Source organism: Falco biarmicus, chromosome 9, assembly GCF_023638135.1.
Source record: "Falco biarmicus isolate bFalBia1 chromosome 9, bFalBia1.pri, whole genome shotgun sequence".
Classification (NCBI taxonomy): Eukaryota; Metazoa; Chordata; class Aves; order Falconiformes; family Falconidae; genus Falco; species Falco biarmicus.
The window spans coordinates 668,781-693,459 of record NC_079296.1 but is presented as its reverse complement, the minus strand read 5'-3'; the positions used below and the strand labels follow the sequence as shown (position 1 = coordinate 693,459).

Here is a 24,679-nt window from a genome sequence, read left to right as displayed (position 1 = left end):
TGAGTATCTTTTTGAGTTCCTTCTGTAATCAGGATAAAGGTTTGTTGTATTTGGCAACTATTTGCATCTTTGGTTAGCCTTGTGGAGACAGTGAGAGCTGAGGCAGCGTAAGGCTGGTTCTTCCTTCTTAAACATAAGGACAGGCAAGATTAGATCCATGAAGCAAGGTGGCTGATGTTCATTCTATGTCTGACCTGTAGATAACAGTCTTTGTAGAGATCAGTCCATTGTTTTTGCCAAAACCTAGGTTCATATTGAAGAAAACATCTGAAGTGGATGATTTTTAAAGTGTTCTGGGTTTCTGCATGTGACTATTAGCTGAACATATTATAATGAGCTTTTCAAGTGTACATTTTTCTCTCTTTAGGTGAAATGGAAGAAATCAGATGTGAAGTTTGAGGACCGATTTGACAAGTATCTTGACCCATCTTTCTTTCAGCACAGAGTATGTATTGTTCTAAGACAAATTTACAAAAAATTCCCTTCAAAATGATTGCTTTAGTTTGGAAGATGTCATGGAATTTTTGGATGACATCTTTGAATTTTTTGGATGTTCCAGGTGTTCTGGGACAATGAAACAGACAGGTCTACAACTGTTTCTAGAACAGACTGTTAGTTCTGTTGCTCTAATAGGATGGCTCCAGTTTTTTAGAGTGCTTCAGTAAATGTGCAGGCAAGCTTCAAGCCTGCAGCAAATACAACACAGTTCAAGAAAACATATTCCCATGATTGGAAGGGATAAGTTTCAGGGACACAACCATACGACTTGTAAGTTGAATAACTGCAGTTAGTCATATGTCCACTTTTTACTGAAGTAAATGCAAACCAAAAAGCATCAGCCTAAACCGGTTGGCAGTATTAGTTGTGATTGTTTAAACCTGTGGCTGTAATCTCCTTAAGGGTAGTATACTCAGCTATAGCACTTTCTGAAATTAGGGGTTTGGGATTGTGTTTGGACCTTGGTGTAAACCAGAAGATGTGATTGTCAGAGGCAAAATAATGCTGCTGCTCATTTTGGTTTTGTGCAAAGTGATGGTTCCTTTAGCTTTGTGGCTGTATCTCTTTTACTGCTGAAGCCACTTCTCTAGGCAGGCAGCTGTGTGTCACGTTGCCTTTCCTTTACCAAGGGGGCACGCACAGCCAGTTTGAACTTTGCTGGTGCTTAACAGAGCTGTGATAGCCTCATCATGAGCCAGCTTGGCTGTTGAAAAGCTTTACGTAGGGCATTCCACAGGCCAGTTTTGGTAGGACTTTCCACAAATTTAGTATTACTTACAACATGGGTTTGTTGCTACTTGGTTAGTGCTGACAAGCTGTCCTGCTAAGCAACCATTTATCCGTATTGGAACAAATTTGAAACACTTTTACAGTTCTAAATCTTAGGGATGTGTTTTCTTTTTGTAGATTCACTGGTTTTCAATTTTCAATTCTTTTATGATGGTGATCTTTCTGGTTGGCCTAGTGTCTATGATATTAATGAGAACTTTGCGAAAAGATTATGCGAGATACAGCAAGGAGGAAGAAATGGATGATATGGTAAGATCTGCATTCACACTTCTAAAATCTTTTTTTAAGGGTTATTGTTTTCTCTGTATGTTCATTGTGTTAGTAGCTCTGGCTTTCTTCAGTTGGACAGGAAACTGCCTTAAGTGTGTCTTGAAAGTGTTACTAGTTTTCTTTGTAACATGGTCCTAAGTTGCAACTAGTCACTGCATTAATGTTCATATCTACACTTTGGCTGAACGAGGTCTGTTCTGAGTGTGTAACAGAAGCCTGTGTGTAGTCCTAAGCACTCCAGAGGATTTTAGGGACAAGGAGGGAATCTGATAGATTTTACTGCACGATATTCAGATAGTAATTTTTCTTGTCTTCCTAAGCATCTGAAAAGTAAACTTTTCTCCTAGATTTGATGCACTCAGGAGAGAAGACATACTTGTATCTGAAGTTGCTTTAATAAATCAGACTTTTAATACATGCCTAGCATGTGTGTTTGCTGTTAATTGTCATGACTATAGACTTAAAACTTTTTTGTTGCTGTTCCTAGGACAGAGATCTGGGTGATGAGTATGGGTGGAAGCAGGTCCATGGAGATGTTTTTAGACCATCCAGTCATCCGCTAATATTTTCATCACTTATTGGTTCTGGCTGTCAAATTTTTGCTGTGTCTCTTATAGTCATTGTTGTTGCAATGATAGAAGATCTATACACAGAGTAAGTATAATTGCGCCATGCCTTATTCATGCAAATGCTTAAATGAATAAAATAATTGCAAAAACGAATGTTCTAACTGGCCTGGAAAAAGAAGTGTTTGAGTGTCTTTAGTGTTTATCTTCAGATCAGTTTTAGTGTTCATAAGGGCTCTTTTAAGTTGTAACGAACCTTTGTCCTACTCTTACCATGTGAGTTGGTCTCCCCTAATTTAAGGCTTGTAATGCTTGCTTTTCACATGATTTATTGAGCAACTAGTTTGTTCTGCAGCATCATGGGTAGATTATATGGGAAGTAAATGTTGAAAGGTACATATTTCATTCCCTTGTTTCATCTGGAGTGACAGTTACTGTATTTCTTACCTTATTTTCCCGGCTGTGTCCGGTAAAGACTGGTAGGAGCGTGCTGTGTTGTGAATGGTCCTATTTACTGCTGACAACGCATTAAGCCAATCTTATCCACAAGTCTTCTCAGGGATGGAGATTTAATTTCTTCAGTTCTTTTGAATAGGTGCTCTGCCTCTGTTGCCTGTAAAACCTCCAGCAATAGGTGGGCTGTGGTCCTGACTGGAAAGAATTCATTTGAAACAAATAAATACTACTCAAGTTTAAATTTAACACACCACTTAACAGTTCACCTAGTTCTCTTCCTTTACCTTTTATGTGTTTGAGATTTTTGATGTCCTGGATGGACTTAATCTGTTTCTGTAGTGATTGTATTTTGGGTACTGTGGGGAATCTTGATTATTTTTTTTTTTTTTTTTTTTAACAAGCGCTTTGTTTTAAGCGGTGACTAAAATTTCATATCTCTGTTCTATTTTCTCCTGTTACTATTGATTTTAACAAGTTGTAATACTTCTAATGTGCCACTAGAGAGAACTCTTGGTTTTGAGTTCTTTTAACGGTGTGTTTAACAAGCCACTCCATAGTACTAGTATCTTGGCATATTTTCATTTTTCGTGTGGTGTGTTTGCCCCCTTGTGCCCCATGGTTACACTTCTGGCTAGACTGATGTACACATTTTTAATTGTACAGCATGTCAATCCTTTAAGGGAAGGAATGAAACCATTCAGAATGTTGTGCACTGTAGAGAAGCTGTAAATTAGTAATGGCAATTGTAAAATGCATCAGAACAGTAATTTTTAAAAATATATGTACACTTAGTCTTTCATTGCAGTAGGCCTTTATATCACTTTCAAAGTTAATTTAATTCTGGGTGTGTAACGGAACAGTTGACCAAATCTGGTGCAGACAGTTCTGCCGTTTAGAAAAATAATGATGTGAGTGAAAAAAGCTGTAAACCAGAATCACGAGAATGATTGCCTGTCAGTGTTCTTCAGCTCTGCTAAAACTCTTAGGGATCATGCAGCTGGTATGGGCTAAAAGTCTCTCAGCAAAATGTGGTCGTGTCAGCTATTAATTTATTGATACTGGTTTGTGGATTAAGAAGCTTTTACATTAGAATGTTTGGATCACAAGGGAGTAAGCTCAAGAACAGGAAGTTTTGAGGTAATTTCAGAGGAACATCTGCCGGTCAATAATTTTAGAGGAACATCTGCCAGTCATTTTACAGGTAGCCTGGACTTACATGTGTTATTTCAGACTGTGCCTGGTCTTCTGGGGGTCTGCACATGTTTCTAAATTGTCTTAAGTTAGGACAAATGTTAAAATTGGTTTTTATCTAACCAGTAGCTTTCTAAAATGGAACCATTGCTGATTTTTTTTAAGAAGCAAATGTTAGCCTAACAGTCCTTTAGTGTGTGTGACCAGCAGGTATATTTGCTTAGTTCAATTCGTGCAGTCATGGAAGCCGGTTGTACTAAAGATTACTTCTTTGAGTAGGGCAGGCATCCAGTAATGGTTCATCAAAAGCTGAAATGCCAACATCTGGAATCTCTCAGAACAGCTCATTTGAAGAAAGTACAGCTAGCTGGCTGAAAACCTGCTGCTTTTTGCTGTTGAAGAGTAGCAGCAGGACATGGGAAACAGCTCTATTCATGGATATCAGTTTATCTTGCTATTCTTAGACATGATTTTTAAAAATGTATTTGGAGATGGCTTTTGTAATTTAAAATTACTAGCTTTGCCAGTAAAATTTCAGGAAAAAAATATGCCAAAATGAGTACTCCAGCATTTAATGAGGTGATAATTTAAAAATTACTAGACTCTTCTGATTGGACTACTTCATGCTGATTTGTGGCTTCATTATACTATTTATAGCTTTTAAGTCAGGTTTTCTAATTTTCTATAAGTTTAATGCTTTCGATCTTAAAAGTTAATTTCTGAGGGTTGGCAGAAACATCATTTACAACCTTAGATTATTTTTGTTAATACTGGCCTTTATATTAAGTAAAGAGGACCTTTTTTCTGCAGTAGTTGAGTCTTACACAGTGTATGTCACATAAATAATTTGGTGCACACATCCAAATGTCACAGTGTTTTGATTGGAGGTGTGATTTTTGTACTCCAGTGAAAATAAATGCATGTTAGGAAAGAATGTAGTATGTCAGAACTCTTCCCCCTCACCCACCCCCCAAACCCCCCAACTGAATTAGACTTGGTCGAAGCTTTGGATATAAACAGTTCACATTCGTACACAGATTTTACAATTTAAGCACTTTTAAATTTTTACATTATATAAAAATATTAAATAACTGGTGCTGCTAAATGCACATATTTTACTGTAATATTTTGCTCTAATACTATTTTCTTCTCTCTTTCATTTACCAAAAAATCACTTCTTGTAGGAGAGGATCAATGCTTAGTACAGCTATATTTGTTTATGCTGCAACATCACCAGTGAATGGATATTTTGGAGGAAGCCTTTATGCTAGACAAGGAGGTAAATTGTTTTCATGTTTGAGCATTTTCATTATATTGTTACGTTAAGTGGAGAAATCATTATTTTCTGATTTGCAGTAATATAGAAAGGTCCTCATGTAGTTAGTTAATTCAGATGGAATCCATTAAATTCTTAATAAACGGGAAAAAATTTGCATGTATTTAACTTTCATATTATTTCCTAGTTGGTATTGGCTGCATTTTCTCGGTAAAGATAGCTGAGGTCTTTAGTTAATTTTAAAGTCATAAGAGCTAAAGAACTACTAACAGTTGTGTCTTATGGATTGCTTGTTACACTCTTGTATATAATTGTTTGGCTCATGGCACCCAGAGAGTATCATAGTCTCTCCCTGTTCCGTAACGTGCTGTGAAACACCTTATGTCATCTTCTCCAGAGACTCCTGCATAGCCCTCCTCTGTAAGTACTGGGGGCGTTAGGTCTACTAACACAGAAAGGATGAGTATACAGTACTTACTAGACCATTAATTGTTGATGTGTAAAACTGTTTATAGCGTCTTTTAAAGAAGGTTATTCTACTTTCTAGACTGTACTCTATGCTTAGCAAATTCAAAATGGGTATCAGTGGAGAGAAGTAGCCCAATAAAATTGATGTAACGGATTTGGACAGGCTGTCTTCAAGTGCTCCCCACGGTTCCTCTGAGTTATGACATCCTTGCAGTCCACTAGCTTCCTCCATTCCCTATGCTGCAATAAAAGATTAATATATATCTATTATCTTCTCTTCTATAGTGCTTTAGGAAAAAAAAATCTGGTAAGTTAGCAAAAGAAAATCTGTCCTTTTAACACAACCTACTTGTCAGTACTCAGTCTCAGAATGCACTCTGATCTATGGTGTTTGGAGGTTAGAGGTTTCTTTTCATGTGGCTTGTATATAAACCTAGCGATGTGTAGAAAAACAGATCTGGGTAAATTAGGGTTGCTGTTCTAAAATGTACTGTGCTATATAGTTGAGCGATTTGCATTTCTTTTTACAGATAAATGTATCAGACCATGTGATGCTGATTGTGTTGGCTCGTAGTGAAAATACATACGATGTCTTGAAAAGCATATGCTAGTTTTCTGACTTATTTTATTTGGTGCATATTACAGATGCATCTATGGTGTATTAAATTTAAATACAGACTATATTTAAGAGCATCGAAAGTAAAGGGAATACAGACAGTGACAATTCTTAAAGTATCGCTCAAGGGATTTTTTCTGGGCTGCTCAGGGAGCTCTGAACGTAGTAATAGCTGCTAACAAGTGTTGCGGTTCCCATTATGCCTGGGGTTTAGAAATTACTTTCCCTCTACCTTTGCTGCTGCTGAAGATGCCTGAGTTCCATTTTGCTGTATGTTAAATGTGTGGAATTTTGCTTTATACCAGGGATAGCCAGTTCCTTAATGCATCCTGAATGTATGGAGTCAGCATAGTTGGGTCCAGGCGGCGTGGAGCAGGTGCTGCCTGAAGGCAGCTGCAGTGCTGTTGTCCCGGGAGCAGAGCTGAGCTCTCCCGTGTTCTCAGGGTGTGAGCAGGCTGTGTGCAGGGCCAGCTCTGCTCTCTCTGACTCTGCTAATCTGCAGCTTACATGCACACTTATGTTTCATACCCCAGTTTCTTTGGGCAGCTTAGTCAGCATATGCTGTTCTCCAGCTGGAATATTCTCACGCTGTATCCCTTCTCCTGTCTTTTTACCTGGCCTAATGAATTGATTAATGTGCTGCATCTTGTAAGTTGCCAGGATCACATGAAAATGTTAGTTGACTCTTGGCTCATGTATTGATGTAGTATGTTGTTACTTACTACTTTCACCTTTTGTGGGGAGAAGTTGTCTAACACCTAGATTCTGGAGAGCTTGGCAATAGCTTTTTAAACCAAAGACATTGTACCTCACCAGTTCCATTGAAATGTTTCTTCTTACAGGAAGGCGATGGATAAAGCAGATGTTCATTGGAGCCTTCCTTATTCCAGCAATGGTGTGTGGAACTGCCTTCTTCATTAACTTCATAGCCATCTATTATCATGCTTCAAGAGCTATACCCTTTGGAACCATGGTGAGTCGTTTTACTGGAGAACTTAAACACCACTGTAGGCACAGGAAACTGCGTTTTAGTCTAAATACAATTGTGAATCATAGTGTTAGCTTCCTAGTTAGATATGTATTCTGGGAGGGGTCTAAGGTGCTTCAAGTATAACTCATTTTAAGCAACAGCTGGTGGATGCCAACAACGGTCTTCTCTCTGCTTGAAATGACACTTCTGCTTTGTGTTTAAGCTTACTGTTAAAATGACATGAGAAGTTAGCAACTTGAATCTTCTTCTGGATGGCCAATGCAAACTGGTTATAAGCTAAAATGCAATATAAAGAGATCCCAAATGAAAACTACTTCCTAATCATTGCAGTCAAGCAGAAAAAATGGAAATAAAAGATGAAGCAACAATATGAGATGAGACATCCTGAGGACGTCTGGCTTTATGAAAATGAATCACTGTTTTTGCTTTGTGAACTGGTATTTAGTATCTAGTTATAGTCTTGTGTCTGGGTATTAACTGTGTCACTTGAGAAACAATGCTGGTTGGATTACTTTCTCATTTAATCATGATGACTTTTCTTGTTTCTTGTGGCTTTTGTCAGCATTTTGTTTGTTGTTACGGCCCTTTCAAGCAACCTCAAATAACCCTGTGAATACAATGTAAGAAATAATCACTTGGCATTTTGGCAGAATTTCTGTTTAAGCTTGCAAGGGGAATTACTTGAGGGCAAATTTTTTAAAATATGCACCATAAAATTGCTTTTCCTAATTTCGTGCCGTAGCACTGTTAACTTAAAAAAACATCTTAATACCGGAAGGCTTGTTTTCTTTCAATATCTGTAGCAAATCCTGGGATTTACCATTTTATAGCTTCCTTCTTTGCGTATCAGTTTTTGTTAAATGTTAAATTGTTCAGTCTATTCAGACATGTTTGAGTAGCCTTGGATTTATTCTTAGTCTAAATCTACCAAGAAATGAAGCTTAGTATCACAAGTTCTGCCTTATATATTGTATTGTTTGGGATATAATCAAATTCAGTATGTGACTGAAGATACTTCTTAAGAACACATTTTTACTGAATCAATGTGATAGAAATCATAAATGGTAATAAAAAGAGAGACAGTTTTCAGTTTCAGGCAAAGGCTTTTAGTAGTTTCTGACTGATGGAGGAGTCATTACTTTCAATGTATGTTGCTAGTTCTCATCACCTCCTTATCAGCAGCGTTTTCAATGCATGCACAAATACCAACTTTTTACATTAAATTCGTTGTTATAAAACTGCTAAATATGATATCAAGCTGAATGTGTTTGCTTAATTTTTCTGGTTTTCTTCTTCAAGACATTAGACTGAAATTCTGCGTATGGATATGTTTGTATTAGTCAGTCAGTGCCCCAAAGGAATATTGTATTGCTTTTTCTTCCCTAAGCTAGCAGCCCTATACAGTACTGTCATAAAAATTTACAACGTTGATCTTTGATATGTGCAAAGAGGCTCTGTTTTACTGCTGAGCAAGCATTTATGATATCACATTTCTCGCTTGTATTCCCCTTCGGAGGTCAGAAATGCTGAAGGAAGGGAATTCCACCTGTGCTGAAGTTTCTTGTAAATCTGCTCAACTTGTATTTGAAGATCGTGGAAACATGTACATTTAAAAGCAAATGGGAATATAAATCTTCAGGGGTCACTTAATCAGGATGTTAGCACTCTTTATACACAGTGATTTTAATGATCTCAAGGTTTTATGAAAGTGTTTGAATCATTATGACTGTGGCAATAAAACTTCAGTGGAGTTAGCAGATTTTTAGTAGGAGCAGGTTATGAATTGGAAACTTCATCAGAATAAGCAACGCTCCAATGACTTCAGATCAACTAATGAAGCTGGTTTGTAGAGGAAATGAAAATTGTTTGAAATTACCATGTTATGCTTCAGGTTGAAGTCCCCGGGAAGCCTTTCTGGCTTTATGGGTAAGATACCTTTGTGTTTTTCCACCTTGGTTTTCAGTGTAGAGAAGCTTCCAGAATTCTCTAGTGCAAACTTGCTGCTGCTGCTTTATTGGGGAAATAAAACCTCTACCATCTAAATGTACTAGAACACAGATATTACTTCCTTTACCCTGGCATGCCTTGAAACCACCCTCCTTGATTTAAATCACTGGCAAGAATTACCACCTCTTCTTGACTACTCTAAATAAAGAAAAAGCAGATTCAGAGTCACCGAAAAGAAGTCTCTCAGCTAAAAGGTCGCTCAGAGACGATGCTTGAATGTGACATCCTGTGCTTTGCCCGTTTGGCATTGCTGCTTCCCAGTGTCCCGCTAGGTAGTCTCCTCTTTCTGATGTAATTCCTTCCTCCGGGCAGGTTTTTCTATGGAATGTAGGCAAGGGCAGCTGATAGTGCCAGAGCTAAGACATCTGAGCTAACGCACAGTTGGTGCCTCTTTCATCTACCTGGGTGTCTGCTTTTCTGCACTTTGTCTTGAAATGCTCAAATGGATTGGTCTCCTCAGGACCTTCATACAACTCACTGTCACTTCAAAGCTTCGTTCCCCTTGTATAACTCATTCACGATGTCTGGGATCTCCTCGAAGATGTGGCAGGGACTGGGAAGATCCAAAGCTTGTTTCTGAAACCAGCCTTCACTCTTGGGACTGAGTCTTTGGCCCTTTGGGTATACATGCAAGCCACCTCACCGACACTGTGACAAACCTTCTGTAGTGAAGTACACCGTGAGGCTGAACAAAGGCTTATGCTTTCCCCTGGGATATCTTTCAGCTGCCCTTCCCATCAAAACGCAACAAAGTATGTGACAGATTTTATTCAAATGTGAGAGCTTTTTAAAACTTAATGGTTTAAAGCTTTCAACTCCCTAAGCATCTTAAGGAGATACAGAAGTCTGGGGTTTTTTTCTCTCATCTCTTTACTTTTATAGAAATGCAGTGGGTACTATTAAATTCTTTGTTCTTTTGGAGCCCATATTTGATCTTTTTGGGTAATTTGTTTATTATATCCTGTTACTGGTGAACATAGAGGAGTTCTGAAGGTGTTGTACACCTTGGCTTACATTCTGTTGATGTTTGTTTGTCTTTTCAGCATATTTATCAATCATCTTAGTATTTTGTTGTGTTAGAATTATGTGCAGAAAATGGAGCATGGAGCAATCAATAAGAATTTTAAATAATGGCAAGTGACCTATCCATATATGTTTGAGGAGCATGGTGATAGTTCTGTGCAGAAATAATTTACTAAGTAATGCAGAATTTCTATGGGATGCAGCAGGATCTAATTTCAAGGGACCATCTTAATTCTGGGATTTCCTAAGTTGTGACTGCTTGCATTGTTCTGTGTCACAATATATAATTTAAAGATTTCCATTAAGGCTGCTATGACTGATGTAACATTCTGACTGCAGAATCCATGCAGCTACTATTAAACTGTTTAAGATGTACCATTTTTTTTTTTTGTTTTGAGCACTAGGTTCCTGTGCGGCTAACGTTTCCATTATGCATTTTTAATGATTTAATTAAATAAGGTTGCACACACTGAATTTCTCTTGGGATTGTGACCCTAGTGTTTGCATATTTTATACCTTGTTTAAACTAGAAAAAAGTGTTTCCTCCAACAGATAGCTTAATCCAGGCTGCAGCCATCCCTGACAGCTTTAATTTGATATGAGTATTGGCTGCCACTGAAGGAGGAGGATCTGGTAGTGCCAAAGGTTTTCATGCCTTGAACTAGAAAAGGAAATACACCTGGCTAAAAATAAAAAAAATCTAGTTAAATATATATTCAGCTGTGTGCTTTCTTAGATTGCTTGGAAGTGACTGTGGAACCCTTGGTCAAAACCCTCATTTTTGCTGAAAATAGCCTAAATTTTCAGCAGTTCACTTGATTACCCAAAGCAGTACCCTAGATTAACTACTTAGTTGCAATCAATTGAATAACACTTTATTTTGAAGCCTTCTATTCTTTTCTTGTTCTTTATAATGTTTGGCCTGATGATGTGCAGGAAAGTGTCACTGTACAGATTCGGTAACCTCTCTGCAGGGGGGAGAGCCTCATGACTGAGTGTGCAGTTTTGGTAGCTGACAGGAAAGATCAAGCTGCTGCTTTGACAGTTAATTTTTATTGCTTTTCTCCCTTGTGCATTAAGCAGTCAAGGCACCATAGCCTGCCAGTAGCTGTTCAATATTAGATATGCTCATAAAAATTTTAATTATCACCTTTGAATGAAGTTTAATCTACAGTTGTCAGAAAATATGAAACACATGGCACTAGAACATAAATTATATCCCTCTTGACAATGTTTCCTTTCAAATAAGGAAAACTGAATTCTACACGTTCAGTCAAGGGCAGTGGAATATTTTTTTCCCATCAAAACAAACCAGAAAGGGGTTGGAAAGAGTGCAGTCTTGGTGAGGTTGACAGTCTCTTCTGCGGCAACTAAAACCCACAAACTAAATCAGATGCTCATGTATAAATAAGATATTTTGTATAACAAAAATGCAACGGTCAAAATGAAATAGGTATGATTTAATGTACTGGCTTGGTAGCAAAACTTGTAATTTGTCGTCAGTAATACGGATGATGGAGAATGTGTGCTTGTTTGCTTGATTGAAAACTGGGTTTATAGGTGTAGTAATCTGCCTGTTTGTATAATTTGTGTTTTCTGAAGTGGTGCCTAAAACTGTTTTCTGAATTTCTCTTGGTTGATGCTACAGTAATACTTACAAGGCTCACCAAGACCTAACTTTCTTATCTCAGCCTGCCACGCAACAGCTGTTACAAGGGCTTGGGATTTGTAGTACGTCACCAGTAACCTCTGTAGGGCGGTGCTTCTGTAGGAGGGCAGAGCACATACCTGTGTTGATCCTGCCTTCGTTACCTCTTGGCATTTGTGATGGTGAAATGGAGGCCAGTAGGTGCCTAAGCTGCTTTCACCATTATGATCTCATTCTCTGAAACATTTGAGGCAGAAAACTCGTAACTTCATCCCTTTTTCAGTTAAGACGCTTGTGTACCCCAGTGCCCTGTGTTTGCTTCATTTTGGGTTTAAACTCTAGGTTTAGATCATCACTGCCCTTGCCATCAGCAGCGCCAGGCACTACCTGTTCAGCTTGGGAGGGAGGCAGTGTCTTCACCTCACCTCAGAACTGAAATTTAAGAACATGCCTGAAGAGGCAGAAGCTGGAAAAGCTGATTAATCTTTAGTCATCTCTCACAGCCAGAGTAGGCTATTACTGCCAAGAATGAAGAAAGCTATTTGCAGCAAACATCAGTCCGAGCAGGCAGACTACCTTGGAGTCAGCCAGCAAGTGAAAGCAAGACAGAAGATTCTGCTGAGGTCAGCACAGTGTGTGCTGGTTCTAACCAGTACCAGTTGTGTTGGTCACCCTACTAATAAGACCATCAGGTTGGCGTCACCAGGGTGAGGTTATCTCAGAAGGCAGAACAGAACAGTTTTACCAGCTTGGGCAGCTTATCAGATCCAGGTGGAAGTGGGAGGCGTTCCTGAGCCTGCACTATGGTCCATCCTTGCTTGCTTAGTTGGGCCTCCTTTGCACTGCAGAATCATCTCAGGTAGCTTTTAGACTCCTGAATAGCTCCAGGAAAAAACAAAAAAAATGTACTTCAATACAGCTGTCCTCAGCATAGCATTAAGACAGTTTGTTTAACAAAATGTTGACTTTACCTAACGCTGCTTACTAGATCTCACTGAAGAAGCTAGCTGTTCTGTCTGAGATCAGTTCAGTTTTCAGCCAGGTGGTTAATAGAATGGAAGATGTTGCACCGTTATCAGTCATGCTTTGACTGATCTGGTAATGAAACCACTCAGATTTTCTGACAGATGCTGATTACAAGTGTACTGCGGACAGGTTGGCAGTGCTTACTGATGCCATTATTCAAGGAATCTGGGCTGTCTCAGATTGTTACATGCAGATAAAACTTCTAGATTTCAAAGCTGCTGCTGAGTCAGTCTCATAACATAACAGCCAAGCCCTGCTGGAACAAGTTGGGCCTTTTCCTTGCCCACCTGATTTGAAGTCATTCAGCTGTTGGTTGGTGTCACTAGAACTGAAATGCTACTGACTGCCTTTTTTCATCTAGGAGTTTGCCAGCTAGTTAGTAATTAGGCCTGAATGGCTTTTTCTTGGTTCCTTGCCCAAGGTTGTATGATTTCCCTGTGGATTCCCTATGGTAGATGTGTTTTGCAAGATGGACAATTAGAGGCTACTGAGCTTTGTTCCAGGTGAGCTTGGAACCCCAGGCTGTTCCTGGACAGTGTCTGCAGTAAAGCAGTGCATTCTCTTCCTACTATTATCCCCAGTTAGGGGTTGTTTCCAAGCTCAAGAAATGAAGCTACATCTTGATAACTGTACCATAAAAGACAGTGTGGCTGGATGAGCAGCACAGATGCCCTGTCACACTGCCAGTGCGAGCGTTCTGCCTCAGCCAGGTTTGAAACCCATCTGCCGGAGCACCACAAGGCATGGTGGACAGGGACCACCCAGCAGACTGGGAGGTCCTTGCCAGGCAAAAGGCAGAGCAAGCTCTTCTTGCAAATGGCAATGGTTTCAGTATGGTCAGCTTGGAAATTCTTTGCATCCTGTCCAGGCCTTCATTCTTGAACATCTCAAGATGTTCCTATACCTCAAACAAGCTGGGGCTTTTTTGGTCAGGATCTTAGTAAAAGTAGCACTCAAGATTATGTTCTTTGATGCTTCTGATGCTTTTTGACATTTTTCTCTGAAAATTCTCATCTGCTCATTCTTTCAGACTGAGCAGTTTTCAAGGGCAGAACCTGCATCCATTAAGTGAGTTAGCTGTATCATTCTCCTATACTTTATTCTTAGGCAACCTCAGTGTCCTACCTAAGATGCTATGCTTGCTTACCTCTGGTTTTTTTTAAGTAATGGAAGAAGGCAAATGGGAGATACTAAATATGTAAGGTGTAAAATCTGCTTTATTATTGGCAAGTGTAAACACTACTTAGCTTTTCCTTATTTACCACTGAATCTTTATAATTTAGTGGCTCGTGATGTAATTCTTTAATAACATCTCCTCAAAGATACACAGAGCAGTCTGGACAGTGCTTCTGGACCGCCTGTTTGGTGCGCCCCTTCTGTGAAGCATGAAGGCTTGCTCCATGTAGCCCCAGGCATTTTACCTCTGGCCAAACGGACCCCCATTCCATGTACATCTGGCCTAGGCTAGTGCTGGTCTACAAGTCGGTAACGGAGGGATAACCCACTGTCTTTTGTCAATGTTGCCTGGAACTGATGTAATTAACTTAATGCTAAGTCTGCGTTGAGCTTACATAGTGCAGTTCCTCATCTCACGAAGCCTAGCAGTTCTGGCTTTTCAGCTGCCTTGCAGTAGATTTCTGTAGATACAGCATATGTGAACAGCCTTTATTTATCCTGAATAACTGCTTCTTAAATGTCGAATATAGCTTCCTTGCTCAGGAGGCACCAGGGTGTACACAGAGTCTCAGGCAACAGTGCTTTTAAAAGTCAGTATTTTCATTTGTTTGCATAGAGAAGGTCACAGGGTCAGTATTCAGAACTGTGGTTATTGCATTACAGGCAACTGTTCTGTCTTTAATTATCAATATCAAAAAGTTAAACCATGTAATGCTAATTAATTTGGTGCTAAAGAGTTCCAAGTAGAGAATGTCTTGCTAAACACTTCAAATGTTCCTGTTTTGGAAGATAAAAATATGTTGCCTTCAAGGAACAGCAAAATTTAGAGCTACATACATATACTGGAAAAAAAAGATGATTCAAGGTAAAGTTTTAGGGAGGCTGTTCCATTGGAAAGAGCTGGAACATTGACTTGACTTTGCTGCATTATGCATAAACCTAATCTCTGTATGTAAGTAGGGCCCTTGTGCTTCTGAACTGTGTACCTGTGCCTACCAGTCATCAGTTGTGTCTTTGGCAGTCTGTATTCTTAATTACCTGGTCGGTGGAAAGTGGAGAAAATTGAACCCAAAATTTTGATCGGTAGCATTCTGGCTGTTCTGGCTTTGCAGTTCTTGTTTGGGTTTCTTTTTTGGATTGGATTAAAAATTTTGCACCCAGCAGTTGTAATTTTGTGTAGAACTACAGCTAGGCGTTCACTTCTAGGAACAGCATACTCTGTAAAAGTTTAAGAGAAGCTGATGAAATTTTCCATGGTGAAGTACCATGAATATTTCAATTTCTTTCCTATGCAATGTACTGAGCTATAATAATTATTAGATGAAAACAGTAAAAAGAAATCTGTAGTGGTTCTCGTCTCTCAACTGACGCAAGAAATATAAGTCATAATGTTTATTAGGAAGTTTCTTGGGAAATACATACTTCCATTTGATAAAATAGAGGTATGTTAACTAATGCTTAATAACTAGGATTATGATTCTACAGCAATACCTACTAAGGACTGATACATACTGAGTGGGTTGTTATCTTCTTTTGTCATCCTATACCTGTTTGGTTTTTTTAATTACTATTTTATCTTTTGCTTACAGGTGGCAGTGTGCTGTATCTGTTTCTTTGTCATTCTTCCATTGAACCTTGTTGGTACGATTCTTGGCCGAAATCTGTCAGGACAGCCTAATTTTCCATGTCGTGTCAATGCAGTGCCTCGTCCCATACCAGAGAAAAAATGGTAAAGACAAGCATGAATGTTAACTAGAATGTTAACTTCAGTACATTTAAAATGACTTTTCAGGTGTGATCATTAAAGGTTTTTCTGGAATAACTTTATTTAAATGAAATTGTGCCTAGAAGAACAGCTGTACTGACATTTCATTAATGTGATTTTTGTGATGAATTAAAATACCGTGGTTAATAGTTGTAGCAGATTTTACTCCTGTATCACTGATTCACATTTCGCCTGAAATGTTCTTTAGTCTCTTATGTAAAAGGGATGGTCCCAACACAGTTCTTGTATAGGAATCTGGAAACAAAACAATTCCTCTTTAGTTAATGCCTCTTACAGATTTAGGATTGAATGTGCCTTGGAGGCAGAACTACTCTGGTTAATGGTCTCCTAGTACAAGCTGCGATGTATTTGCAGGGTGATGGTGGAGAGAAGCTTGCAGTGCTGTTCCCAATTCTGTGCTTTTGTTGATGGCGCAGAGCCTAAAATATTCCAGGTATATGGTTTGAATTGCGAATGAGCATTTATTATTTTTGAAGTGAATGTAGAAGGGTGCCTAGCTTAGACTTAGGTTTTTGGAAAATCATGAATGCTGTCACTTTTTCCTATTAATTTAATTCTGAGATGGAAGCAGCAAGCTATGGAAATGAAAATATTCTCAGAGGATTTTTTTTTAATAGATTTTTCTTGCTTTCCCTGTTCAGAGGAATGGAACTAAGTGAACGGGGCACTGAATCGTGTACACCCGTGATATCCAGGAAGTGCTGCACACTTACTGTCTTGTTAGTGGTGGGTTGTGCAATTCAGATGCTAGGATTTGATTTATATTGTGACCTGTATCTTGGGAATCTGATGGATTTTTCTGGATCAGCATGACAGCTAGAAAGAAATAAGATACTTCGCTTGAAGGTGATGAAATTGCACGCTGTCAACTTAGACAAGTCTGCCTATAAATAATAAAAGAAGCTGCAAATTAAATCACTGGTTACTAGCTAGATTCAGCATCGTTGCAAGTACTACACAGAGGTCACCTTTAGTAAGTGACAGAATCATCTACAGGTAGCTGGCCGAGATTCCATTTTTGGCCATACGCTGATGACTCAGTATAGCGTTAAAAATAAATACTGGTTCTTAATTCTATAACCGTTACCCTGCAAAACTTTCTTTGCACTCTTTGCTGTGTTTGTAGCCCCCAGCAGCACTGAGTTTTCACTGCCTGCATTCAAGGCTAGTGGATGTTACGGGCTCGATTGCCTGGGCCCTTTTTGGGCAAGAGAGCTTCTTTCTGTAGCCTGTAAGGCTGGTTAGATGCCTGCCCTTATGCCTGCAGGTGATAGACATGAGCCTTACGGTTTGTTTCAGCTTTCCCCAAGAATAACTGCTCCTTGTGTCCGTACACATGATGTCTTTGGGGGAATCTTCTTTGGGATATGCTGGTATGAAACAGAAGTGCTCTTGTTGGCATGCCTTTTAAATAATTTTCTGTGCTATGTTAATTATCTGAGTATGTGTCTTCACATGCTTATAAATGAAAGATTAACATTGTCCCTAAACTAATCTCAATATCTTCCAGGTTCATGGAACCAGCTGTTATTGTTTGCCTAGGTGGAATCCTCCCTTTTGGATCCATTTTTATTGAAATGTGAGTATGTCAGCTGTTTGCCAGTTTGATTAAAAATTATAGTAGTTTAAGTTCAATTACAGTATCACCTGCATATCTTGCTTACTTTCTTCAGGTATTTCATTTTTACTTCATTCTGGGCTTACAAGATCTACTATGTTTATGGCTTTATGATGCTGGTTCTGGTTATCCTCTGCATTGTGACAGTTTGTGTGACTATCGTTTGTACTTATTTCCTGCTAAATGCAGAGGATTACAGGTGGTAAGTATTGCGTTATTTGCATAGTTAACCAGATTGTGAGAGTTTCATAGAAAAGTAATGTTTCTTCAGTCTAGATGGGTCTTTTCAAAGTGTCCATGTCCAGATTTTAGCTGTAGGGAATGAAAACATTTACTGGATCTTTTTTGTACAGGAGCTTTCTGTGTGTATGTGCATCTGTGTATGCATCTGTGTATGTATAGAGAAAAGTATGTCAAGGCTTGCAGGAGTATGAAGAAGGATCATCACTTGGTATCAGTGGTAGCTGTTGCCGTAGAAACTTCTGTCAGTTTTATAGCAGACAACATGTAGATTTTGTTAAATAAGCCTGTAGAACCAGTACTTATTTGTACACATTCAGGGTCAGGTTTCAGCATATTCTGCATCTTGGGAAGCCTTTTGGTTAGATACGTGATGGATGTGTGTGCTTACTTTCAGGCAATGGACAAGCTTTCTTTCTGCGGCATCAACTGCGATTTATGTTTACATGTACTCCTTTTACTACTACTTTTTCAAGACAAAGTAAGTGGTAATTTGGCGGTAGTTTTCCTGTTTGAATATCAGATTACTGTATTGCCAAACAAGTTTATTGATAAAAACTGGGGAAAATACCTAACATAAATGCCTGTCTGTCTTTTTCAGGATGTATGGCTTGTTTCAAACATCATTTTACTTTGGTTATATGGCAGTATTTAGCACAGCTTTGGGAATAATGTGTGGTAAGTTTCAAATGTATTGACAGTTTTCTATCAGCATTTTTCAGACTGTCAGGTTTCTGATTTTAGTTCTGTGGTTTTGGTGGTGGAGTGTGTATGCCTGCAAGATCTGGTCACAAAAGTTTTCAATCTTTAAAAAGAATCTCAGAGTTCTCTGTGTATACTTGATTCCTACCTAATACAGGAGATTTCTTTTCTGATGGGAAGATAATTCAGGTGCTTTGTAGAGATTTTTCACCCTCAGTGCAAGCTTGAAAGATTCATTGTTGGGCAAGAAATTCTGTAAAAGAAATTCTAAATTGAGTCCACACTATTGTTTTGTTTTGGAATTTTTACTGTTGCCCCAAGACAAGGAGCTAGGCACACCCATGGAGGCGTCAGTGGTATCACAATACTGATGACACTACCATCTGTATCTTGTGGCATGTATGTATGAGGGTGACCAGAACAGAAAGGGCTGAAATGTCAGGGTAAAATTTGAGAAATAAGTATTGGAATATTCACAGGTGAGGAGAGCACAGGATGCTCCTGTGTGCGGCTGGATTTCATTGCTTTTTAAGATAGTGTTTTGACAGATGTTTAGAGAAAACGCCAGGGGTTTGGCATGGAGGTCATCTGATAAAGTCAAATACACTTGTTGATCTGTTAGCTTTATTTTTGTCCCTTGCTTAATGACTTTCTGAAAGTGCTACTTGGTTCTTTTGCACTTTTCTATGGTGGTGTTTCCTTTTTAGTGTGAGATTCTTATTTAATACTTTCTTTCTTAGCAGTGAATCAATAGTCCTATAGACTCCAGTGGAAGGAGTTCTTTGAGCTAGGTATTTGAGACACACGATGTCTTACAGGAACTTACCTTCTGTAAAGTATACATTTCCTGATATCCCAAGAGGGAGGGTAATTTCACAATGCTTTATAAAAAGGGGAGGGAAATAATCTCTTAACTGCTGAGTACCTGTCCCCTTTCGCTCTCATGCAATCTGATCTTGCTTCATCAGGTTCTTGGCATGGTACAAGACTTTCCTGCTGTTCTGGCAGTCTTGCAGCCGTTTTTTTTTCTTTAATAGGCTTATACTTTTCAGCTCTAATCTTTTTAAAGTGCTCAGGCTGGTATTGATTAAAATATCTGTGATGCAGAAGCCAAACTTGCCCACCAGTTTCTGTAATTAAAATGTTTTTTAAAACATGGAAAAGAAAGATTGTCAAATGCTTTCTTGTAATGGTAAGACACTACTTGATGGAATACTAGAGTAAAATTTGAACTTACTCAAAATCAGAAAATACATTAAACTTTATTTCTACAGCTCTATTGAGATTTCTTTTTGTCTTTTTAAGTGTGTTAGAAGAGAAGCTGTGAGATTCCTTTTTACTGCAAACTCCCCCTTTTTTTTTTGGGGGGGGGGGAAGATCCCCTGACAAAAAGCATTTGTGTAGGGAACTTGCTGCCATTGAGGTCTAACAAAGACATTTGTGTTAAAGAATTGTGCTACTGACTGTACATCTCCTGTGAAAAGTGTGTAGAGCTGCTGTGGAGGCTTGTGTGTATGAACGTGTTCAGTATCACACAGCTGGATATGAGACACACTAGTTAGGGTCCAAAGCAGTCGCAGGGAAACTCTCTGGAGGCTTATATCGTCCAGCTCTGGTTTTAGTGCCCCTGACAACGCCTAGTTGAACTCAGATCCCACATGTAGTGGGATGCTTTGATCCACAAAGTCTGCTGCCCTCTGCAGAGCATCTCAGTTTTGGGACTGGACCGTAGGGAGCCCATGAGAACTTCCAAACCTTTTGAGCTCCTCGTGTTTTCCTCTCGGTGACAGAAAAGATTAAAATGTACTTCCCAGCTCAGTGGATGGTTTAGGAGCTAGGTAGTGCAGAAGGACCTCCTACAATACCACACTTCAGCATCCAGATAAAGACTGTTAAGTATGGTTGAAGGGCTTCTTAAAAAAACCTCTGTGCTTATGACGTCACAGCTGTAGTGTTTATTGGCTTGAAGTAATAGGAATTAATCTTCTGTTTTATGATTGCTCTTTCTCACTATTCAAATTTTTCTCTGTTTAAAAGCTTGTTGTCCTGCTGAAATGTGCTTGCAGTCTATAAACCTATATAGGCCATGACCAAGTTATGAATATCATCTGAGACGGTGTTTAATAAATTAATAACATTATTCCCTTTAGTATGGACTTTTCTATTCAAATGAGCCAAGTATCCTGCATTTGTTTCAGGAGGACATCCTTTAGTTGTGATTGTTAGGGTTTTCCCTCTCCCTGCCCCATGTTTTATTCGGTGCCTGTGAAGTAACCATGAGGCTTAACCCCTGCCTTCGGTATTGGCCATTAGTGGCCTCCATGGATAGGGCTCCAGTGATTCAGAGTAGGTTATGATTTGTTTGTGGGGTTGAGAGCTTCTGGTCTCACGCAACTGCTGCTCTCCACTCCTCCCCCTCGCCTCCATCTCATGCACACGTTCTCTAGATCCCAAATGAAGCACAACTAATGCTTTGTTCTCCCAAATCTCTGTGATATCTGGAACCACATCACAAGAGAAACCCTCAAAGAACAAGTTCTGGAATGCATCTGGGTTTAGCAACTGAAGTGGGCGTTGGATCTGTTGGCAGTGCCTGCTTCAACAGGCAGAAAACAGGTGCCTAGTGCCATTACTTTGTCCATTTACCACATAAGGCAGAAGATGAGTTTCTTGACAGGCTACAGAAGAATCTGCATGTGCTCCTGTACGGCTCCAAGCTCACATCACCTGTGCACAGCCTGTGCTCAGGTCTGTCCGTACGTGGTACTGGCCACGCCTTGAACTGCCAAGGCCCCCTGCTGTGCCCTCAGCACGCTTTGTGTTTGCAAGCAGCAACCTGATCTTGTGTGTGCTCGGTTTGTTTTAATTGAGCTCTACTTTGTCCAGGTTGGTAACGCAAATCCCTCATTTACTGGCCAGTGGAATGGTTGTCATGATGTTTGTAGAGCTTGAAATGCTCTGCAGCACAGAGGCTGACTCCACAGGCTCTTTACCACTCCGGTAGCATTGGAACAGTGTGTCAGTTTTGCCTTGTGCAGGTTTCCAGGTTAGTTATGAATGCTGGACTTTTGAGGATCTAAAACCCAAAATTTTGTGTGGGTTTAATGGATGACCTCATGAATTATCCAATTAGTCCCCAGGATATAAAGAACTCTCCAGGTTCCAAATAAATTTGTGGTCAGCAATGCTAGCTGCAGGTCTGTACAGCCTGTAATTCCTAAAGGCAAAAAAACCTTCGTATTTTTACTGGAAGATGACTTTTAGGCAGAAAACTTGTAGTGTTGGTTAGGCTTTTGTATTTAACACAATTGTTCAAGTCTGGTGCATCCCAGATCACCGCTTTGTTCTGGGCTTTTCTGTATTGCTTCAGGGAAGAAAAAATACCTTTTCTGTTTAGAGTCCTTTCTTTATTGCACATCCAAACATTTGATATCAGGAGTTCTCTTCTCTGTAGTGAGCTACAGGCCCTGACTTCTCTCTCCTGCCCATATTTTGTGATGTGTTATTCTGGCAGTCTGACAGCAGTTGTCTCTAATTCTTGCTCGATTTTCAACTTCAATTGTAACCTGAGAATTAGCCAGACTGACTTCCACAAGGCAGACTTGCAATCACCTTGCTTGGAAGAGCTGAAGACACTCCCTGTAGACAGTAAGGCCGCAGTATTTACCGAGCCTGGCAAACCTGAGGTTCTGGGTTGGACCAGGCAGGTTGCTGAACCTCTCTCTGAGATGCAGTCTTGGTCCAGTGCATTTCTGTCATTTTTCTAGATGTCCTGAGTCCTGCAGTATTTTGGGTTCAGCACAGACTGTTGCCCCTATCAAAAACCCAGTGACCTGTTCTTTTGTTACTGCTGTGACAATGCATACTCTGCTCATGACTCTTACTAATTTGAAAACCATGGGTTGCAATTTCCTTTAACTACTAACTGCTACTAGTTTAATCTCTTTGTACAGACCTCCTTGGAGTTTAAGACTCCTGGGATGGGGATTATTATTTGTGCCTTGTGGGAAGGAAAAAGCCATCTGCCAATACAACACTCATCCAGAAGGCATGTAACTTATAATAAAATCCCGCCCTCCCATCCACCTTCCCTGCAGAGTGGGTGATTGTATGTTTTTTTACCCTCCATTCAGAAAAAGGGACCCGGTTATTGGCAGCAGTAGGGGGGCTGCTATATTTATCGAGGCCAAGTGAGCATGGCCTCTTGGTAAGATGGCTTAATGGATTTAGATTGCTAGACTAGGGGAGCTCTTGCCAGGCGTGCACTGGGAGCACGGATAATTAGAGATTGAGAACAAGTATTGCAGGTAAATAATTTTCTGTGTGCAGAATGCATCCTTTATGCGGCTTCTCTGTTTAAGCGTGTGTTATATTGCTGCCTTATTTTGATGATCAGCTCTAACATATTCAATGTTTTTGGTTTATTTTGCAGGAGCTATTGGTTACATGGGAACAAGTGCCTTTGTTCGTAAAATCTACACTAATGTGAAAATTGACTAAGGAAATAAGAAAATTGAACTATGGATCAGCTCCTGTTTTCATGGGGATGAACTTGCACAACATAAAGCGCGAGAAGAGATTGGGGTTTTAACACTGGGCACTATATAGGTCTCCATTTTGTGGATGGCTTAAAGTAACATCTATTTCATTGATCCTAGGTTCTTACTGACTGCTTTCTCCAACTGTTCACAGCAAATGCTTGGATTATATGCAGTAGGCATTACTACAGTACGTGGCTAATCTTCCCCAAAAAAACCCACAAAAAAACAAAAAACCTAGCTCATTAAAGATGAATAGGCTAGCTCTCTTCAGTGAAGAGGACAAACGGTTTATTTAAAGCATTTGTTCCATTCAATAAAAAGAGGGAAACTTGGCTGCTAAAACTACTTGATTAGTAGTCTTCCTGGTACTTAACATTTCTAAATTATGTAAAAATGCGGTTCCAGAAAGATTACTCTTCTGATTTTTACTGCCATTGCCAGGATAAGGAGGTATGTTTTATATTTTGACTCCAGGTGCTTTTTGGTTTATTTGCAATATCAACTATACCCTACACTCATTTGTTTAAAAAATAATTTAAAAATATATAAAAAACCCATATGCATGTAATATATCAGCTATTGTTCTAGTTGGACCAACTTCCCTTTATTTATCTTTAAAATAATATCCAGCTACATGTTAAATCCATCCAAAGAAAATACAGTCTAAAGACGGGATGTGTTCTCTGCAATGCAATTTACTGTACAGTTAGAAAGCAAAATGTTAAATGGGGAGGACTGTTTGGTTTTTTAATAAACACTTTGAAGTGTAGATTAAAACAAAACCCAACATTTTAACTGAATGTCTAAAGTGATTCTCCTTTTTTCCAAGTTAGTCTTGGTTTTTTGTTTTTTGGTTTTTTTTGTTTTTTTTTTTTTTTTCTTGGGGTTTTTTTTTTTTGGTTTGGGTTTGAATGAAGATTTTCCTTTAGACATTATACAAGGGGTAATAAGTGTATATAAACATTAAATAATGTAACTTAGGTGTAGATCCCAAATGTATTTGGATGTACAGATTTACTACAGAGTACTTTTCTGATGATTCGGTGTAAAAATGTGTGAATTTGGGTGGCTTTTTACATCTTGCCTGCCATTGCATGAAAAGTTGGGGTTTCTTCACAATGTGTGTATGTCATGCTTTTCTGTTCTATTTCCTTTCTCAAGCTCTTACAGGAATTAAATTTGTAATTTAGAACATTTTCATTTTTGTTAATCCTATCTGGACACTTGTGTAACATCAAAAAGCACCGTTGCTTTAGAGTGTTCAGAGAACTAAAATAAACTTTTCAGACAAAAATGTTCTGACTCTGAAAATAGATGAGTTTGCAACTGAAGATGTTTGAAAAGGCAATACTGCTGAACGCTGGTTTCTGTACACAATATTAATGTGGTTTTCAAATATCAAAGCCCCATGCTTTGAATTCAGAATTTGCTAACAACTGCATTGTACAGTACAGCTCCAAAGTGGATGACCAGCCCCAAAAGATTCTTCTTGGCTGAACTGTTTGTGGAGAAGTCTGTTTTGTGATCCAACTAGTGTACTGAGAAAAGTGGGGGTAAGCGTGGACTGAAATAAATGGGCAAATAAAGGTTAAGTTTCTAAGATGACTGTTAATTATGCACTGTATTTAGCTAGAAATAGCCTGAATGTGTTTGTGACAGATACGAGAGCTGGTTGGCTTGATTTTTTTTTTTTTTTTATTTTTTTTTCCTAGGCATCTGCCACATAGGGATGTTTTCCTCAGTGTGGCTGTTTGAAATAGAGCATCTGCCATGGAGAAGGGAACTTCCAGA

The 24,679-nt window shown here is 39.1% G+C and overlaps 1 protein-coding gene across 1 annotated transcript in view; it reads left to right on the top strand.

Annotated features, from left to right (window-relative positions):
* TM9SF3 (transmembrane 9 superfamily member 3) overlaps window positions 1-24,082 on the top strand; it is a 49,321-nt gene extending 25,239 nt beyond the window's left edge. The window contains exons 5-15 of the mRNA XM_056352021.1: window positions 368-445; window positions 1,405-1,536; window positions 2,045-2,211; window positions 4,955-5,049; window positions 6,973-7,103; window positions 15,591-15,730; window positions 17,298-17,366; window positions 17,461-17,607; window positions 18,043-18,126; window positions 18,247-18,323; window positions 22,780-24,082. Coding sequence (XP_056207996.1) covers window positions 368-445; window positions 1,405-1,536; window positions 2,045-2,211; window positions 4,955-5,049; window positions 6,973-7,103; window positions 15,591-15,730; window positions 17,298-17,366; window positions 17,461-17,607; window positions 18,043-18,126; window positions 18,247-18,323; window positions 22,780-22,847 — 1,188 coding nt within the window. The 3' untranslated portion in view covers window positions 22,848-24,082. The remainder of the gene's footprint in view (window positions 1-367; window positions 446-1,404; window positions 1,537-2,044; window positions 2,212-4,954; window positions 5,050-6,972; window positions 7,104-15,590; window positions 15,731-17,297; window positions 17,367-17,460; window positions 17,608-18,042; window positions 18,127-18,246; window positions 18,324-22,779) is intronic.
* Window positions 24,083-24,679: the final 597 nt, after the last annotated feature.